Source organism: Mastomys coucha, unplaced genomic scaffold (assembly GCF_008632895.1).
Source record: "Mastomys coucha isolate ucsf_1 unplaced genomic scaffold, UCSF_Mcou_1 pScaffold19, whole genome shotgun sequence".
Classification (NCBI taxonomy): Eukaryota; Metazoa; Chordata; class Mammalia; order Rodentia; family Muridae; genus Mastomys; species Mastomys coucha.
Genome location: NW_022196901.1, coordinates 16666549 through 16687923, shown reverse-complemented (window position 1 = coordinate 16687923; position 21375 = coordinate 16666549). Strand labels below are relative to the sequence as shown.

General features: G+C 41.5%; 1 protein-coding gene across 2 annotated transcripts in view; it reads left to right on the top strand.

Moving 5' to 3' along the window:
- The window catches only part of Reln (reelin), a 457134-nt gene that overhangs the window by 337618 nt on the left and 98141 nt on the right, over nucleotides 1-21375 (top strand). For both annotated transcript variants that reach the window (XM_031380095.1, XM_031380094.1), the window contains exons 25-30: nucleotides 3735-3940; nucleotides 9024-9195; nucleotides 9637-9837; nucleotides 12254-12486; nucleotides 17111-17268; nucleotides 18916-19123. In XM_031380095.1, the coding sequence (XP_031235955.1) occupies nucleotides 3735-3940; nucleotides 9024-9195; nucleotides 9637-9837; nucleotides 12254-12486; nucleotides 17111-17268; nucleotides 18916-19123 (1178 nt within the window). The remainder of the gene's footprint in view (nucleotides 1-3734; nucleotides 3941-9023; nucleotides 9196-9636; nucleotides 9838-12253; nucleotides 12487-17110; nucleotides 17269-18915; nucleotides 19124-21375) is intronic.

Below are 21375 nucleotides of genomic sequence, written 5' to 3'. Positions count from 1 at the left end.
AACCAAAATAAGGAAAGCTTAGGTGGGCTTGGGGGAGAGCTGCTATGCACTCAGAGCAACTGTCACTGTGAGAGTGGAACTGTCACATTTCCACAGGGAGGATCTGCAGGTGGCACCTCAGAGTCTCAGAGGATTGGTACAGAGAACCCTGGCCTCAGTAGCCGGGCTTGTGTGCCTGGCAGAGATAAGTATCCTGGCATTCCCCACTACAGAGCGTTTGAGATGATGAACAGGCAGCAGAGGAAGAGGCCAAGGTCATGTGCCCGCCCCCCCTAAGCTTACACACCTGAAGCCCTCGGTCCTCTCCCTTGCCGGCCACAAGTGTCGGGAGCACTCTGTGGCCCTCCTACCCCTACTGCATCACTTGGATTGGTTTTCCAAGCGTGCATTTTCCGTTCCAGCCAGGACTCTCCCCTGGTGAAAGATTATTGTACCTGTTTCTCTGCCTTTGCTCTGGCTCTGCTCTCCTGCCTTCTACCATCTCTGAATTCACATAAGCCTTGCCATATCCCACTAAATGGCTGCTGTTTCTAGGCCACTCGTAGGAGCTGGGCCCAATGTCCTGAGTCACTGTATTCTTGAAATTGCTCTCTGACTGGATGTGTATCTGGGATTGTTTACCTTTATTGCTTTTCAGTACCAGGCCGAAGGCAGTCTTGATAGCCACACTGCTCTCTAGATAAAGTGATCAGCTCCAACACACCAGTCATGATCTAGGCATTTGCATCTCAATAAATACTCAAAAGACTAAGTAGGTCTAGAATTATTAAATGTCCACCTGACCGAGGAGAACCCAACAAGTAACGAGAGTAGAGCCTACAGCAGCTGTCAGCATTGTCTCTGACAATCAGGCCGGGCCTCTCGTCTCGGTATTATGTATGGTGCAGTTATTAGAGAGTTAATTGATTTAACTAAAAAGGAGAAACTCTAAAGAAATGATTGCTTTCAGGTAAATATAATGGCAGTTTTCATTTCTAGTGGCATTTTGAATACAGAAAACGAATGAGGTGAAACTTCACAGATTCTTAGAGGTTTTGTTATCACTCTGTTACCTGCTACCTGATAAGATTAGTTTATTTTAGCTGAACCCTTAAAATAGGAGGCCATGTAACCTCAAATTTGTTTTTCTTCTACATACCATTGCTCCTGTGCAGACCCAGACGTCTGAAAACACTAGAATGTCACAGGTGTTTCCCACAGTACTTCAAAATAACTTGAAGATAGTTTCCCCACTGTGGGAATGAGTATGTTCATACTCATTTAGCCTGTTGTTCCAACACATGTATATAAATACATATGACATGTGCATGTGTGTACACATATGTACATGAATCCATACATCACAGCAAAGTAAGAAAACTTCAAGTAATTACTACATCATATTCTAGATTATGGCAAAATTTTATCATGAGCCTTTTTTCTTTCAAATCAGTATTCAACATTTCCAGATCACTGAACAAAAGAAATGCTGTGTGCTATCTCCATGAAAAAAAAAAAACCCACTCTTGGTGCCAAACCAAGCATTTGTGTAATACTTCCCACAGCTTCCAAAAGTCCTAAGAAAGCAGGTTCCCAAGTCGCTACAGACCAGCCCTGTCACCTGGAGGAACAAGCCTGCCCTGTGGGCTCTCAACAGCCCCTCACTACAACCAGCTAATTGTGATAATTGGATTTGTATAATTCTCACCTCAGAGCCTTATCCTTCTGGCTCATTTCCATATGCTGTGTTTTTTCATACACGCTTGCTAGATTGAAATGAACCTGCTAACTCTTGGAGGTTTTTTTTTTTTTTTTTTTTTTTTTTTTTTTTTTTTTTTTTTTTTTTTTTTTAACAAACATCACTCTGCCTATGGTGGTTCTGGGGCATAAAAAAACTAGGTGTTTCTCACTTGCCATATTTCAAATGAACAGTTTAAAACAATACAAAGTACATACAAGAGTTCCTCACATCTATACTAGAAATTAAAGGTTTAAAGAATGAGCCTCGCATCAGAGTCACCTTCAGTGATCATTTGTAGACGCCTTGGTTTCTTTTGGACTCTTAATTGGCTTTAGAGCTCTTGCTAGCTTAATTGCTCCACAGACATCCACCACCCATGACTTCCAGTGACAGTGAACCTGGGAGATGAAACTAGGACTCAGTGTAGCTGTGAGAGGGGTTCACCCTAGTCTATATGAATCACCTCTGTTTCCCTTCCTGACTTCTGGTCGAATTCCCAGGTGGCTTCCAAGACCAGAGAAGTCCACTGATTAACTTTGGTAGAACCCAGCTAGGTGGGAGAATCCCACAGCATCTTTTTGCTCCATCACAACTTGAAGCCATTACACAGAACTGGAATGGCAACCTCCTGTCAACCAGTGTCCAAGCCCTCACAGCAGCACACTGACATACAAGGACACAGCAAGGCAAGGAAGTGGGCTTCTGGACTTCAGGGCAAAAGACACAGTTGGATGCTTTCAAAGCTTTCTTAAGTGGACCTCACACCGTCTTATCTGAGAGTGACCAGGGCCGGTGGAGTGGACCTCACACTGTCTTATCTGAGAGTGACCAGGGCCGGTGAGAAAATGCAAGGGGCTTCTGTCTCACCTACTTCACTTTAACTTTCTCTGGAGATAAGAGCCATGAGCAGGTCTCTGGGGAAAATACACCTTCAAGAGTGCAAGCAGCATTCCAGATGCCTTACATACATGTCACATGTAATTTAACCCAGTTGTCACAACACTGTGAGGAAGGTTTGATTACCCACATTGCACCTTTAAGAAAATAAAAGCTCAGGAAGGCCATACAGCCCGTGAATAGGATGAGTAAAGGACTGGGAGTCAAGCCCAGCCCATCCGATGGTCGGCTCAGTCAGAAATACTCAGGGACCTGAGTTCAATCCCCAGAACCCACCTAAAAAGTAAAACTAAACTAAACAACACCAACAACAATAAAAAAAAAAAAAAAAAAACCACTACCCAGGCATATTATTACACCTTTCATCCCAGCACTTGGGAGGCAGAGGCAGGTGGATCTCTGAGTTTGAGGCCAGCCTGGTCTACAGAGTAAATTCCAGGCAAACCAAGACTCTGTCTCAAAATATATAGCAATAAAATAAATGATAAAATAAATTAAAATGAGAGCAGGTGGTATGATGTGTGCTTGCTCTCTGTCCTGGGGAGGGGGATAGAGTCAGGCATACTCCTAGAGCTCACTGGCCAGCCAGTCTAGCCTAGTTGGCAAGTTCAAATCCAAAGAGAGACTATGTCTGAAACTAAGCAGACAAACATGGAAGATGTCCAGGTGATGGCACCCAGGGTTGTCTTTGGGTATTCACATTCATAAGCACACATGAGCACATGAACAAACACACGTGCACCAATTCAATGGTCTTTCTTCTCCATTACTCTGATGTTAAATGACTTATAAAGCTAGGATTAGAAGTATTTTGAATAAACCTAATTTTGCCCTATTTGTCTTAGAAAACCAGAGTGTTCTTTGGTGTAGTAGGAAATTCTCAAGTCTCTCAGCTGGGTCTGGCAGTCAGTGATGAGAGATAAAGAGAGAGCATCCAGGGACAGGAGCTACAGCCACAGCAGAGACGACAGGAGAGCAGAACTTGCTCTTCTCAGTATTAACAGGCACCAGAATTGTCTTCTGCAGGGCAGGGCGCTCATGTGGACTTGAAGCCAAGCTGTAAAAGACCAGAGCTGTCTCCAAGTAACTGACTATGGTTCTTCTGCCCTTTGGAAAGGCTGGGAAGAGGCAGCTGGTGAGTGGGGATCTGGACACGTCTTGGGTGGACTTCGTCCAGTTCTACATCCAGATAGGCGGAGAGAGTGCTGCATGCAACAGGCCTGACAGCAGAGAGGAGGGCGTCCTCCTTCAGTATAGCAACAATGGCGGCATCCAGTGGCACCTGCTGGCAGAGATGTACTTCTCGGACTTCAGCAAACCCAGGTAAGCTCCGCCTGGCGGGCCTTCCAGTGTGTTCCAGTGATTATCTAAAATGTTGACATTCTAGAAGCTCATACAGATTTGGCAGGAAAGCCAAGTCTAGAAAATCTTCTTCAACAAGATTAAACAAAAAGCACTTTGGACACCTATTTAATTCTTTAGAGGTGTTAGTTGGATGTAGTAGCACAAGCTACCAAAGCACTTTTGAAGCTAAGGCAGAAGGATTTCCTGAGTTCCAAACAGTCAATGCTACAGTGAGATCTTGTCTCTAAAAAAAAAAAAAAAAAAGTCACTAACCATTGATACCCAAAGATGCTTGAGGCTACAGCAAAGCTTTGCCTCGTCTGCCTCGCCTTTGAAGATTTTGCTTTCATTGGTACACACAGCACAGTAATGCAAGATGGAAGTTTCTTGTCCTGCATTTTTATACACTATACTCAGGGACGGCCCTGGATGGTGGGTAACCAAGTCTATAGAGTTTGGATTTTCTAAAGCTGTTCACGTAACCTACCCAGGCTTTTATTTTGATAACTGGAGGTTATATAGAAATCTGAAATGACATGGGCAGCAACTATTCATAAGTAAAGGGCATTTCACATTTAATGGTAGTGCCTATACTAGGCAATTGGCATATTATGTGTATTTAAACTTGGTTCTTTAGTGATTATGTAGTACTTGAAATTCTGTTTAATCTTTACGCTTCATATGAACATAACTTAAAACTACTCAGGAATATCATTTTTAGAGTACATCTTTTATTATCTCTTATTTCTAATTTAATGTGGAGATAAAATTCTTTTTTATATATTAACCACTAGTAATATTAACTTATGTCATGTCCTGTTTTACCCATTATAACTAAGCCTTGTGTTGAAGAATATTGAAGAAAATGCATATTTAATTTTTATAAATCAAATGAATTTCACTACCTGAATATTAATATTTTGTAGATTGGGAGTTTATAAGTTTGCTTTTAAAAAAATGGTCCTCTTAAAGGTAACACAACTTTCTATAGAATTCTACTGCAAATATTGTTTTAGCCAGTGTTCAATAGCTACGAGGAGACAGCATTTAATTGTTTTAGCCAGTGTGCTATAGCTACGAGGAGACAGCATTTAACTAGGGTGCTCACAGTTTCAGGGATTTAGCCCGTTATCTTCATGGCAGGCAGCAAGCAGACATAGCAGCTGAGAGTTCTACATTCCAGTCCCTAGGCAGCAGGAGAAGGCAGAGGCTCGAAACCTCAAAACCCACCTAGTGACACGCTTCCTCCAACAAGCCACACCTACTAATCCTTTCTAACAGTTTCCACTCCCTGGGGATCAAGCATTCCAATGTATTCAAACTACCATAAATATTATACAAAATCTTTAATTTAGTTAAGCACAGTGGCATATACCTATAAAAACTAGTATTGGGAAGGCTAAGGCAAGAGGATCATGGTTGGATCACAGCCTGAGCTATAGAGCAAGTTTCAGAAGAACCTGTAAAAAAAAATATTAATAATAAAATAAATAGAAAGGAATAAATTGCTAAGGACTAAGTGGTTCATGAGAACTTGAATGTGGGTTCTCAGGACCCACAAGAAAAGCCAGACAGTGTAATGGGCTTGTGATTCCAGTGACAGCAAGACAGAAGACAGGACTGGAGAGCCCCAGAGGTTACTGGCCAGGTATCCTGTACCACTTAGCAATGTTCCAAGCCAGTGGAAGACTCTGTCTCAAACAAAGATGGAAAGTACCCAGAACCAACACCTAACGTTATTTTCTGTCCTCCACATGCACACATACATATACATACATGTTCAGTGTATACACACACCAATGCATACACACACCAATGCACAGAGACACACATACACATACACACATGATGTCACAGGATTTTCCCTGTTCAATTAGTGCAGCAGGAGGCCTGTGATTGGACAGGGAAAAGGGAGGCGAAGCAAAGAGTTGCAGAGACAGGGAGCCTCTCGGGGAGAATAGAGAAAAGCCAAGATGGGGGCAGATGTGAACCAGCATGGCATTAACCAGCCACAGGTAGTTATGCTATCATAAGATTAGAATAACTGGGATAAAGCTTTTATCGTAATCAATTGCTTCTGAAATTATTGCATTAGCATCTTGTAAACTGAAAATGTATTGATACATAAATCTGATTGGCTAATTATAAGCTTATAGAGTTTTGATTCTACTGGGTTGATGGGTGATGTGGCAGCTGACCACAGGGTAGATGGTTATTGCATGGGGCTGGCTTGGTAGAGAAGGGAACATGGGAGCTCCAGCCCTGCCAGAGAGACTGCTAAGTTGAGATCACCTGGCTGGAGCCATTAGCCTGCTGGTACATGGCAGTAATGTGGTAACATGGCAGTTTCTATATAACATTTCCTGCAACATGTCATATACACACCAGTGCACAGAGACACACACACATGACATACACATACAAGTGCACAGAGACACAGATATACACACACATGATATACACACACCAGTGCACAGACACACATATCCACACATATGACATGCACACCAGTGAACAGAGATACATATACATGCACAAACAATAAATAAATAAAAATATTTCATTGTGGAAATTTTTTGGAAGGCTAGACTCAGACTTCAGATGACACTAAGCTGATGAAGAAACTTTGAGCTGGAAGATATGAGAAAAGACTGATGGCAGCAGACAAATGGAACACATGGGAAATGACTTGAAGAGAAAGTACTGACTGAGGATAGCTGTGAAGAGCGCTGCACACGTCCTCCAGATATTAAAAGACAACAAATAAGTGGGACATAGTATAGACACCACAGAGAGGAAACCTGAAACTCAGGAATCAAGCTACCTCTTTGTTTTGTTTGATTCCTGCAAGTGGTATACTTTGTGTCTAGAAATAGAAGCTAACACAGCCTAAATTTGGAAAAAATAAAATAAGTAACAAATGTATTTTTTAAAATCCTAAAATTAAAAGACACTGGGCAAGCAATGAAGCCAAATAGATGGCCCAGAAACTGACTTGAGTGAGTGGGGGCTGAAGAGAGAGCTCAGTCAGAAGGTGCTTGCTGTGCAAGAGGTATGGCCAGGTTGTAGCCCCCAGAACATAAGGAGAAAGCCAGGGGTACTGGGGGCAGAAACAAGGGGCTCACTGCCAGGGCAGCCTAGTCACATCAGTGAGTTCTGACCCCAGGGAGAGACCCTGCCTCAAAAGCAAGGATGGCATCTGAGGCAGACAGATGTCTGAAGATGTCCCCTGAGTGCCACAACACATACACATGTGTGCATGAGCAACTACACACCCACGTGTACCTGCACACACATGAACACATGCAGGCACATACAAGAATGTATATGTGAGAAAGAACATGCCAGCTATTAATGAAATAAATGATCAATCAGGCCATGTTAGCTCTAGTGGACACTTGGAGAGAAGAATGTTTAAACTGTCAGTTTGTATCATCAAAAGCTGTGAAAACTGATTTAGGATTTCTTGATCTCGGCAACAGATCACTGATACTGAGAAAGAACTTAAGCAGAGTACAAACTCAATGGGAAAATAATGACGAGAAGAACTACTCACATAGAAATGTACTACATAGCCAGGTGGTGGTGGCGCATGCCTTTAATCCCAGCACTTGGGAGGCAGAGGCAGGCAGATTTCTGAGTTCAAGGCCAGTATGGTCTACAGAGTGAGTTCCAGGACAGCCAGAGATACACAGAGAAACCCTGTCTCGAAAAACCAAAAAAAAAAAAAGTACTACATGCAAATGTAAAACCACCTTTATATGTATGTAATTATGATGTCAAAAAAAAATTCAGAAGAACAGTTCCAACAAATATGAGAAATAAGGATTGTCATCCCACAAAGAATTTATACACTAATTTTTAAAAGTGAATGCAAAAAAAAAAAAAAGAGCAGAGGAGACCAAGACATGGATAATATTGAGATTCCGTTCCATAATTTCTGTTTTAAACAGGCTATATACCACCTTTTTAAATTATATTTCCAAGTGCTCTCTCAACATGTAGCTGAAAGACTCTCTCATGCCATCTGTAAACTATTACCACCCTTCAAGGAAGGACTTTAGAAATCTTAAATATCAGTAATTAATACGACCTGGTAATTTCATATCTAAGAATCTTACCTAAAATCTTATCTAAAGCAAGAAGCAAAGGCAAAATGCTTTGTGCATAGGATTTATTACAGAATTATACATAGTAAGAAAAATATGAAAAAATATGCATAGTATAAAATAGTATTGTACCTATAGGAGGAAATTACATAAATTTTAAAATGACCTTAAATTATTTTACAGGCTAGGGACTTGTTTATAGTAAACACTGTTTTAAAATATAAGGAACTATATTGCATAATGCCTGTGTATGTAACAAATTGCCGAATGATGATACACATTAAAATTTTAATAGAGCCCAACCTTATATAGTTTATTGATGGTTATGTTTTGTCTTAAATTCACAATTTGTATTTTTTACCATGAGTAAGGATTATGTTGAATTTTAATGTAATAACACAATAGAAGGCCAAGTCCTTCTAGATTGTTCTTTTGTTACGATGTTAATTGGTGCGGGTATGTGTGAGCAGGTGGGTCGAGGAGATCAAATAGGTCATCAAACTTGGTAACAGGCACCTTCACCCTCTGAGCTATCTCAACAACCATAAATAATTCTTGTAAAAGTTATGACCATTGTATGACCAACATGACATATTATGTAATGTTACTTGCATATATATAGATATGTATATATGTACACACATGATGTATATATACATGAAGGCAAAACACTCATATACATAAAAAAAAAAAAAACCGACCTTTTAATACGTTGTAGTGCTTACACTAAGGAGCCAGTGGCTCAGTGTACATTGAAACATAATGACAAAAAATACAGACTCAAGCTTTCCTACTGCATAAGCGTCCTGTGTGACCCGTCCATACTGAGACACCTCTGAAGAACCGGGGGGTCAAGTGAAACTAAGCTTCTCGTATCTTCTCTAATACTTAACAGCTTCTAAGAACATCCCAGCTTTGCTTTTCCCAGCCATGAAGGATTTGTTTTCATACAGATTTGTCTACCTGGAGCTCCCCGCTGCTGCGAAGACCCCTTGTACCAGGTTCCGCTGGTGGCAGCCTGTGTTCTCAGGGGAGGACTATGACCAGTGGGCCGTCGATGACATCATCATTCTGTCAGAGAAGCAGAAGCAGGTTATTCCAGTTGTCAACCCAACTTTGCCCCAGGTATGTGTCATGCGAGAACAGTGGATCAGACAAAGAATGACTGACTTCACTAGGAACCTAGTGTCAGGCAGAGAACTGGGCAGTGTGAATTTGAATTCCTACGTTCATATTGTTACTGTTCCCCTCTGCAGTAAGAAAGTTCAGTCCTGGGCTGCTCATAGATGGTTCAGATGTGAGAAAGACTGTGAAGTCTAGCTATCAACAAAAATGTCAGTGTGCTTAAACAATAATCAGATACATGATGGCAAGATATTTGTGGTTGCTAAGTCATCAAGAAGAAATATGGGTGTATTTTTTGTGTTAGTTTAGCAGTTCTGTATTTTCATAGAAACATGAATGGTGCGTGTCCCATGTGTGACAAACTGAGCATGTCTCACTGGGGATTTGGGCTTTCAGTGTTACCACGCTATCTTCCTGTTTCATTTGTATTGTCCCTATTAGAACTTTTATGAGAAGCCAGCTTTCGATTACCCTATTAACCAAATGAGTGTATGGCTGATGTTGGCCAATGAAGGGATGGCTAAAAATGAGAGCTTCTGTGCCGCCACGCCTTCAGCCATGGTGTTTGGAAAGTCAGATGGAGACCGGTTTGCAGTCACAAGAGATCTGACCCTGAAACCCGGATATGTGCTGCAGTTCAAGGTATTTATGCAGCAGGGTTTTTCCCAGAGCAGGGAAGGACCGAAAACTCCCACTTTTATAATGCAAAAAGAAAACAAAGATTTTTCATATTCTGTTAAAGAAGGGTTACACTTGAATGAAGCCTCCACAGGCTTAGGTGGTGAAGCTTTTCAGCTCTCTTCATAAGGGAGATGGTTGTCTACTTTTGGAGGAGTCTTAGAAATTGTTCCTATAGCATTAAAATGTTCATGCAACTCTCCCGTAGTTGAAATTAAAATTGGCTGAGTATTTTGATCTGAGAGTCATGAAATGAGTCGCTGCTTTCAGATCGTCCTGGATAAGGCCTGTCTCACTGGGGGTTGGGCCTTGTCCTCCTTGTGGGTTGGAGCTCTAGCCCAGACCTTGCACACGCCAAGTGGGCTCCAGACCTAGCCTGTATTATACACATTTCCTATAGTGTTTTAGATTTCCCTTCCTGTGACTTGGCTTCTCTCTTCTCTCCCTCACTCTCCTTAAAGCACGTTGTTTTTCATGCTGTGATAGCATGCCAACCAAAGGAGTGAGTGCTTACCTTGACAAGCTCCTGTCTCAGAACCTAATCAAAGTTTCATTGTGTTTGTTTATAATAAAATCCCACCGGTGAATTCTGGAGTCGAAAGCAATGTAGTTTAAATGAACCACTACAACTACATGGTCCTTATATAACAGGATGCAGATACTAAATAATTTACAAGTGGAAGTATTAAAGAGATAGCTTATGGGCAGCTCTTCAATATAATTTCTACAGGCCTATACAAGGTAGTTAGTCATAAACAAAATAATTAGGAAATGGTAATCTGCCCTTTTATATTTTGATATTAACGTCCAGTGGGAAAGTATCCATAACAGTGCGTGCATCTACATGCATGTGTAGGTGATACTTGATAATAGTATCAAATACATTCATTGAGTACTCTTCTGCTTCTCATCTGATAACTCTGCTGTTTAATCCCAAACACCATGGCAGGGTAAACATCAAATTCTGAATGGTGATATTTTGAAGTTGAAAAAGCGAAGTGAGAGAAACATAGTGAATTTTTTCAGGTATTTTTAAAGAGCAACAGCATATAATACTTAAGAAAAATCCTAATTCTTCCCTCACGACTAAACACTTAGTAATTTGTGCTCACTGGTTAATGATAGGTATTAATTATAGATTGTGGTCAATATATACTAAAAACCCTTAAAATGTCTTTTGTTATCATTTGTATAAGAATATAGTTCTGGTGCATTCTTGGTAACTGCTTGCCATATGACAAATATAAGGTCTTAGGAATATAGACACCAAAACCCTGGCCCCAGTCCTCAGGGAGCCCAGGAACTAGAGAATAAGCCAGAAAGGTAGACAGTCGCTGTACTGTCACAGGGTTCCAGTAGCATAGGTCCCAGACTCCATGAGAGAGCCCTGCATAGCGCCGGACCACACTGACCAGAGAATACATGGGATGTGGAACAGTGACAGTTACCAACAGGGCACACTAAGCAACATTCAAATTCATTCATATATTCATTTAGAGAGAAAAAAACATCTTATACTATAATACCAAATCCTAGTACTGAGCTGAAAAAAAAAAAGGATTCCTTTATTAAAAAAGAATACACGGGACTTTTAAAAACTGAAGTGTTTCTAGACTTCTGAGTGATATCCCTCCTAAGGCCTCTCTCTAGAAATTGCCCACAGGGAGACTTGTGCACCCTGTGCAGTGTTGCATGTAGTAATGAAGCACTCTGAAACAGAAAGCCGAAGGGAAACTCTTAACACGTGATAATTTCAATTATATATCCAGAATATGTACCTCTAAATAAAGGGCAGAAGGACAAACAGCTGAGCCGGGGTGGTGATGGTTGCATATTTCACAGTTTTTAAACAACGCCCAATTCATGCTGACAGTCATGTGGCTTGCACGTGACGTCTCTGTGTCATTACTTAACTGAGTCTATGACAGAAACTTGGCTTTTTCTTGACAGTGATCTTTATTTTTCCTTTCTTTTTTTTAAAAAAATGATCTTGAACCAGTCTGACAGACAGACAGGCAGACAGACAGACAGACAGTGTACAATGCCTGTTCCACAGAAAGCACAGACAGCCCACCCTTTGAGCGACCACACTCTGAAGCACAGCTGCCTCTCTGCCTTCTTACGTGTTTGTCTGCTCTGGAAAAAAGAGTAAAAAATGCTTCCTGATTCAAGAAACCCAGAAGATGTGTTTGGTCCATCTCTCTATTGAAATGAAACCTTCCAGAATTTACAGAGGTCTGGGTTGAAGCTGAGCTGTATCTTTTTTATCACTTAAATGTCATGCCAACGTGTAGCAGGGACCCTGGTCGCCGTTGTACCTAATTGGATAAAGATTACCTTTGAACAAAGCCTTGTCTAATTCTGCCCTTGGTCCTAACAGCTAAACATAGGTTGTGCCAGCCAGTTCAGCAGCACTGCTCCAGTCCTCCTGCAGTATTCACATGATGCTGGCATGTCATGGTTTCTGGTGAAGGAAGGATGCTTTCCAGCTTCAGCAGGCAAAGGATGTGAAGGGAACTCCCGGGAATTGAGTGAGCCTACTGTCTATTACACTGGGGACTTTGAAGAATGGACTAGAATCACCATTGCCATTCCACGGTCCCTTGCATCCAGGTAAAGCAATCTCTCTCATTGTGAGCTGTAGCACCATGAGGTCGGACTGCTCCTACCCAAGCAGTGACTTGAGGCAGAAAAATAAATAACTGAAATAGAACTGCCAAAATATCAAAAGTGGGTGGCAAAGCCTGTTACTCAGTCAGCTATTAATTCATTCAAGAAGCACCTGGTCCTCGCCCACCTGTCACATGAACGCTCAGTCTGGGTGCCAGCATGCAGCTTCAAACAGAAGCTAAGGGTTAAAAGAACCAGATGGCCTCACATCAAGATTTTGCAATATATAGATTTTTATTTATGTAATGCCTCCTTACATAGAAGAGTTGAAGTATGAAGAGTCTATTTCAAATGGTCACTTGAAATAGACTACTAAAACAATAAGAGAAAATTTAAAAAAAAATAAAAGCCATTGATGGGAGGATGATATAAATGGACAGAGAACTTGAAGTGAGTCAGGGTCAATAAAAGAGGAGCTAACTTAGCTCTCAGCTTCTTGTCAGCTAAAAAATACAGGATTGCTTCATCCCCATTGATGAGTTTTAAACAAAAGAATAAAATTTCTTTGTAAAAACTTGTTTGTCCAGGTTCAATATTCTAGAATAAATTTATATCATCTTGTATCAGATATAGTCAGTAAAAGAGAGAGATCATTAGCTTTCACTATCATTTTAGAAAGGATAAAGAAACATTCTTCAGTTATTCTTCTTAAGTATTTTTAATTACATTCTGGAGCCTCTGACTTCAGAACTGAGGTCATCCAAGATACTGTTTCTATTGCTTTTTGATGGTGTAACAGAGTTGGAATGCTCGCCAGTGTCATTCAGCAATACTACAAGAGTCTTTATTTCCTAGAATAAGATAGGCTCATGCTCACATTCTTCCGGATTTGGCATAGCCTAATAAACTGTGAGTGGGTGCAGCAGTTGGCCGTCAGAACCCAGGCACATCCTCTGGCTCCATGCAGGAACTCAAGCTTACACCAGTCTCAGACTTCAAATGCAAGAAGCAGATTCTTTGCCAGCCTATGCTAGAGACAAAAGCTAAGCAAGAAACAGACTTCTGTTGGACTAAGTCCCGAGATTTGGACTTGTTTGTTGTCACAAGAAACCTATCCTGTGCTCTTACATGGTGGCAATGAAACCAGCTTATCCACAGAGCACGTGTCTGTCTGTAACATTTTCCCACTGAATTGATCACAGATTTACTGAGCACAATCTAGCTACTCAAGCTAGTTGTGTTCTCTGCCTCCACCATTAGTTAAATGTGCAGTCCTCTAGAACGTGGACTTTAGCTGTTGGGGAGCAAATGTGTCTTTGTTAGATCAAAGATGTAAAATTTTGTGTGGCCCTGATAAACTTTAAGGCAGAATTTTTAAATCTCAGCTATATATATATATAAAAAAAAACTAGCTATGAAACTATTTCAATCATCTAATCCATGTCAAGTTATGTGTAAAGTCTTCGTTTTGTATGTCAGTGTTATGTTGTAGTTTAGCAGAGAAAAATAAGAGAGAGACAAGAAGAAATGGGAAGGTCCTAGCGGTCAGTCACCTAGTCCATAGGAAGTCTGAATGTCACCAAGAAACTTGCTAACTCAGTCTCCTTGATCCAAGAGCAGTGTCTAGGACGGACAGTCTCCATCATTACGGTAGTTCTCTCTGAGAGGAAGTCTCCAGTTGATTATTCTCAGCCCCTGGCTCCTCCCTGCCTGCCTCCCTGCCTGAGGAACCATTCACCTCCATAAGAACCTACCTAATGTTTGCTGTCTATGAGAGCCATGCTGCAATTCATCTGAAGTTGTCCGTGCAGCCTGTTTGATTGTTTGATTGTTTGTTTGTTTGTTTGTTTTTCTCACCTCAAACACTCTTCATGGTTACTGAAAACATGGCCTCAAAGCAGCTGCTCCAGATGCATAAACATAGCTGGAGAGCATCACGTGACCCCCTTCGCTACAGAGACAAGAAGAAACATCACTATGAAAACAGAGTTTCTTGGAGGAGTCAAGGAACACAAATCCTTTTTGGTTTCTCCCAGGCTCTGAAAAACTGTGGTTAAATCTGTAAATTACAGTTTCCTCATTGGTGGGTAGAGTAACCCAGTTGGTCAGACCCCATGAGTGGTGAGGAAAGCCCAGGCTCACATCAGAAAGTAGGCCAAATGTTCCGAGGCTCTCAATATTTGGATGTTTTCTTGAATTTCAGCTTTTGGAAAAAAGTAAATCTTCTCCGTTAGAATCCAGCTTCCTGGTTCCTTTGGACTCCACCCAGCTTGCTGATTGACAGTGTTTGTGATGCAGAGCCCTCTGATAGAGAGAAGTAAATATGTTCCTATTTACCCCACATAAATGAGCTTCCTATCAGTTTACTTTCTGAAATATGTCATGCTCAGGAAGCTCCAACTAAGCAGTAAAACTTGGAGCTATTTTGCCAGGAGGCAACATGCTTACAATATTTACTAGAACCTCACTCTTCCAGAAATAATTCTAAGAGGATTTTCCAACCGAAGAGTTCATGCTCCTATGACCCCACCTGGTTCTTGCCTGCAGACGACAGACAGTGGCAGTGGTAAAGATGTATTGGTACATATGCCACTCCCACTTCTCAGAGGCACCCCATTGAGGCACAAAAAAATCTACAAATAACCTATTGCAAAGGCTCTATCTCCAAATATAAATATGAAATCTAGATACTTTTTTGGCTAACCTTTGCTCTTTTTTCCTTCTTCAGTTAGATGGTCTGACTAGTTCTTTATCATCATAATCATCACCACCATCATCATGTTAAAATTAGTTTTTGAAATTATAATTACATCACTTTTTTTTATTACCTTTCCTTTCTCCAAATCTTCCCGTATACCCCTCCTTGCTCTTTTTCAAATGCATGGCCTCTTTTTTCATTAATTAATGGTTGTGTGTGTGTGTGTGTTTCTAAGCACATAGGTATAACCTGTTCAGTCTGTGTAGTGTCGCTTGTATGCATGTATTGGGTAGGTACAGCTGGTGTGCTTGTCCCTGAGAACTGGAGATTGTTCTCCCCTCACCTGGCATCCTTGGTCGCCTGCAGGGCTGAATGCCTCCTGGCCCTTTCCCATCCAAGTTAGCCTGTCTATTGCTGTTCTTGTTCCGGTCCTGTTTCTGGCAGCCTTGTTAGTGAGCTTTGGGTGTGTATATTTTCGCATTCCTAAGAGGCACACTTGCACAGCAAACTCTATTCCTCTGCTCTTACAGTCTCTTCGCCATGATCCCTGAGCCTCAGGTGCAAGAGCTGTGCTGTAGACGTATCAGCTGGGACTGGGCTCCACAACTTGGCGTTTTGATTAGGTGTAGTTTTCTGTAATTGTCTCTGTTGCAAAGACAAGTTCCCTCAATAAGGACTAAAGGATGTACTGGCCTGTGGGTGTGAGAATTAGTATTTAGAATGTAGTTAGGAACCCACAACAGCACTTTAATAGACATTTATTTAAACTATGTCTGTATATCAAATAGTTATTATGTTTAAAGGCTACCAACCTCATGAGGATAGCTCATCTTTGAGGACAGCTATATCAACAGATTTCAACTATGTGAATTCTCCCTTCATGTTTCTTTCCTTTCCAAACAACCTAATGTTCAGGACAGAGCTTACCTTGCTTGTATTCTGTCTACTACCCTTCAGGCACCTGGTACCTCATGGCCGCAACCAGTGCTCTCCCAATCCTTTCCAAGCTCTTCTTCTTAGGCCAGCAACTTTGAAGACACTAACTTACTTGTGTTCAAACCCAGTGTGGAGTCACCAGTGTTGAGACCAGAAGCAGATGTCGGTTGCTAGGTACAATGTGAAGATACGCAAGCAATTGCACAGGCATGAAGCCTCGATCCGTTTGATACTTGTAACTCTAATGGTCGTGGCAATTTTTCTTTGTTTGTTCACAAGTAGCAGTGCTGATAGGCATCCCATCTGATTACTGAGAAGTCTCAGAATGAGCATCTTAGAGCTTTAAAGTGAGATGGGGGAGGAATGAGGCAGCCATGAGCGGCAGCAGAGCTGTCTGTACAGGCTCTCCCTTCCATTGTCAATGCCAAATAGCCACAGTCCCTTTATATGTCCCCACAAAAAAAAGAAAAGAAAAAAATTCTGCTTGATGGCCTCAAAAAACTGCCAAATAATTTGTTGGAATGAAGGGGTCCAGACAGGCAGGAGGGAGATAAGAGAGCACCATGGCCAGTAAGCATGATCAAAACATAAAATGTTATATACATGCATGAAATGCATGAAATTATCAAATCATAAATGATTTTTTTCAAATGACCTCTCTAAAGATAACCATAAAATTAACATGATGGAAGGGTAAAAATTAACTAAAGGATAATCTTGAATTATTACTAAAAGAGCATGGGGTAGGAAAATATTCACACAAAAACCTAGGATATATCTAGCATCAAAAGTCTTCTTAGAGAAATTTGTAAGAACATTGTACCTATTCCCTCCTGAAAGTTAAACTGTTCATGCTGAAGAGAAATCAGGCAGGTTTGAGAAGCAGGCGTGACACTCAGGGACATCCTGGCTTAGGCGAGGTTGTCTGAGCCTTCCTGCCTTCCTGTGTTTGGTGAGATGTGGCTGTAAGAACAGACCTTTTTCTCCCAACAGCAAGACCAGGTTCCGATGGATCCAAGAGAGCAGCTCTCAGAAGAATGTACCCCCATTTGGCTTAGATGGGGTGTACATATCTGAGCCTTGTCCCAGTTACTGCAGTGGTCATGGAGATTGCATCTCTGGAGTGTGCTTCTGTGACCTGGGGTACACAGGTAAGACCCCCCATTTATCAGGGGTATGCTTCTGTGTCCTGTGACCTGGGGTACACAGGTAAGACCCCCGTTTATCAGAGGTGTGCTTCTGTGTCCTGTGACCTGGGGTACACAGGTAAGACCCCCCATTTATCATTTTCTGTGTCGAAAAATTCTAGAGCTTGGGCATCCAGGCACTTGAGCTCCTAGATGTTCTGTCGTCTCAAGCGACCTAAAAAGAAAACCTGCTAAGTTTCACTCCCTAGAGAGAATGTATTTGTTACTTAAAAGCAAACATACTGAACATCGCTTCAGTTCTAAATCGTGTCATACATTATAGTAAATACTTTTATTTTTAATTTCATTTGATTCTAAGAATGAATAACTGTACCATAGCACTGCTAACCCTGTTTACATTTGAGGAAACTGAGGCAGAGAATGGATTTTTGTTTATAAAAATTTGTCTTGGGTCACATAGCTCAGCATTGCTAGAAACAGGCCCTGCCTGTGCTCATGCAATCATGTAGTCTCAGGAACGCAATGCCAGGTCTTAACCACATTTTACAGGCTCTTCCTGGGCTCTTTAGAATGAATACATATTCATATACATATATATATATATATACATATATATATGAAATATGCCTTTCTCCATTTAAAATTAAACTGCAACATAAAATTCTAAGACTATCAAAAATAAAAAGAGTTTTATATAAGGGAAGTTGTTTTTACAACATTCACCTTTGGGTGTTACCATAGCAAAACTTTCAAGAGAGCCGAGATTAAAGCCTAAAATTGGACAAAATATATTAAGCTACAAAATCTTCTTCTAAAGTCTTTCTGGCAGTGACATCAAAAGGCTTGTCAGTCCTCAGGCCTTCATCTGGCGAACAACCAAAGACAGACTGACTCGCTCTCGCAAGCCTCTGTGTGTGTCACAGAGTTTCAAGGACACCATTTGAAAATGCTGTATTGCCTTATCTTGCGAGGCTCTTATAGAAAGACAGTGAACAAGTGGCTTTACTGTCGGCAAGATCTGCTCCCACGGACCCTCTAGGTAGGAACAGCCGTGGACATCCATCATTACCCACATCAGTCTTCATTTGATAGTAAATGAGTCCCAAGGGCTGGAATGTAACTCAGGGATCAGAGCTCATGCTACCCTTGCAGGGAGCTGGGTTTAATTCCCAGTACCCACATCGGTGGCTTACAGCCATATGTGTATCCAGCTCGTGGGGATTCTGATATCTCCTGCTTCTTCAAGCTCTTGTATTCATTGGTGCAGATGTACATACATGCAGAGAAACATGCGTACATACAATTTTTAAAAATTAAAAAAGTCCTTTTTAAAAGTTAAAAATTGAAAGAAAAAATGGCAAATTTCATTGATTTGTTTGTTTTGTTGCTTTGTGATGGGGTCTCATGTAACCCAAACTGACTTTGAACTTAGAAGGTGTCCTTGAACTTCTGATCCGTTTTTCTCTGTCTCCCAGCTGCTGGGATTTCTGGCATACACCACACTCCTGGCACCAATTTTTATGTTAGTAATAGTACCTGTCTTTAGGCAGACAGTTGTATAATATAGACTCTTCCTTGCCCTTGAGTCAAGTATATCTTTTAATACTTAGTGATTCCAACAAAATGTGTACATGTTTCTTTCCCCTGCAGCTGCACAAGGGACCTGTGTGTCAAACATCCCTAACCACAGTGAGATGTTCGATAGGTTTGAGGGGAAGCTAAACCCACTGTGGTACAAAATAACCGGAGGTCAGGTTGGGACGGGCTGTGGAACCCTCAACGACGGCAGGTCCCTCTACTTCAATGGCCTTGGGAAAAGGGAAGCCAGGACAGTCCCACTAGACACCAGGAATATCAGGCAAGTTGTCGATTTGAGTGTTTCTTTTGAATATAGTGGACTACTGTTATAGAATATCTTGTATAATATTTCCACCTGTGAATTACAATATGAAGCTTAACATAAGCTGCATGATAAAATAGGTGAGTAATGCAAACAGATGGCACTAGAGTTTGGTATTAGCATATCCTTATTGCCCAGGCCTCTATGTCTGACATAAATACTTTTCCACCTTAGTTTTCAAAAGTTCTGCATTATCCTGTAAACTCATATATTCTTAATATAAACTGATGAAGCAAATATATTTCCAACTTTATATTTTATGTCTGAAAATGATTCCTCTGTGCACTTGGGCAGTCAGTCCATCTGTGGTCATTTACTGAAAAATTGCCCTCCAAAAAAATTAGATGCCTACCCTGCCACCTACTGGTAGAACCAAGAACTGTTTGGCTCTAAAGTCAAATGAAGTAGTAGCACACCTAAAAGAAAACTGCTTTTTATGTCAACTAAATTTGGGGGAAATTGGAAGGGAAGAAACAAGAAAAAATGAATCAATTTGGTCTTTACTAAAATGTCATGTCGCCTTTCATATTTTTTCTGCCATGAGTCTTTTCCACGTTCCCTCAGCATCCTGTTTTCAAAGGTCTGCCTGCCCAGCAGGATCACAGCTGCTATGACAGAGGCACAGTTTACATCACTCTGGGTGTCAGGCGTGGGAAACTAAGCCAGCTCCCTGGAACTCAGTATTAGACAGATTGGCTGCCCTTCCAGCGGCTTCAACTCCTTAGTAGGCAGCATTGTTTCCCTCAGCTTCAGTTTCCAAGGCTACATTATCTAGATTTTTTTTTTGTAACTGATCATGAAATTATATCAGCTGTCACAATGAAATGGGGTTCAACTGTTTTCTTTAGATTTTTATACAGAATGAGGTCTTTGTTCATATCACTTAACATTTTAAATGTTTGCCAAAGTATCTTAGTATTATCTTTATCATATCTGACTTTAAAAGTGGTACTTGGGGTCTGTCTGGGATGGTGCCCTGAGCAGACCTTGGGTACAAACTCTGCAGCCAGTCCCACAACACCCAGAGGAAGCTCCACTCCCAGGTGCTCTAACATGCCCAGGATCAGAGGTGAGCAGGAACCAACATCTGTCCCAACTCTGGGAGTAACTGGGACCAGCAGGACCCAGGCACACAGGAACTCTGTCAGCCCAATAGCACTGCTTCCTTCCAGTCTCTCTGGGCCAGAGCCCTAAGCAGACCTTGGGCGCAAGCTCTGCAGCCAGTCCCACAGCATCCAGAGGTTACTTCCCTCCCAGGCACTCTGATATGCCCAGGATCAGAGGATCAGAGGTGAGGAGGACACATCTGTCCCAACACTGGGAGCAGCTGGGACCTGCAGGACCCAGGCACACAGGAACTCCACCAGCCCAGTGGCTTGGGTTGCTTCCAGTCTGTCTGGGCCTGCCAGTGCCCTGAGCAGACCTTGGGCTCAAACTCCACAGCCAGTCCCACAACACCCAGAGGAAGCTCCACTCCCAGACACTCTAACAAGACCAGGATCACAGGATCCCAGAATCACATGATCACAGAGACAGCTTGACTCTGAGGAGTTCTGACACAACCACGATCACAGGAAGGACAGGCTCCAGTCAGATTTAGCAAGGGCAGGTAGCACTAGACATAACCAGATAGCAGGAGGCAAGCATAAGAAAATAAACAACACAAACCAAGGTTACCTGGCATCATCAGAACCCAACTCTCCCACCATAGCAAGTCCTGGACACACCATCACACCGGAAAAGCAAGATTCAGATCTAAAATCACTTCTCATGATGATGATACAGGACTTTAAGAAAGACATAAATAACTCCCTCAAAGAAATACAGGAGAATACAGGTAAACAGCTAGAAGCCCTTCAAGAGGAAACACAAAAATCCCTTAAAGAACTACAGGAAAACACAATCAAACAGGTGAAGGAAATGAACAAAATCATCCAGAATCTAAAAATGGAAATAGAAACAATAAGGAAATCAGAAAGAGAGACAACCTTAGAGATAGAAAACCTAGGAAAGAAATCCCAAGTCATAGATGCAAGCATCACCAACAGAATACAAGAGATAGAAGAGAGAATCTCAGAGGCAGAAAATACCATAGAAAACATTCACACAGCAGTCAAAGAAAATGCAAAAAAAAAAAAATACTGACCCAAAACATCCAGGAAATCCAGGATACAATGAGAAGACCAAACCTAAGGATAATAGGTATAGAA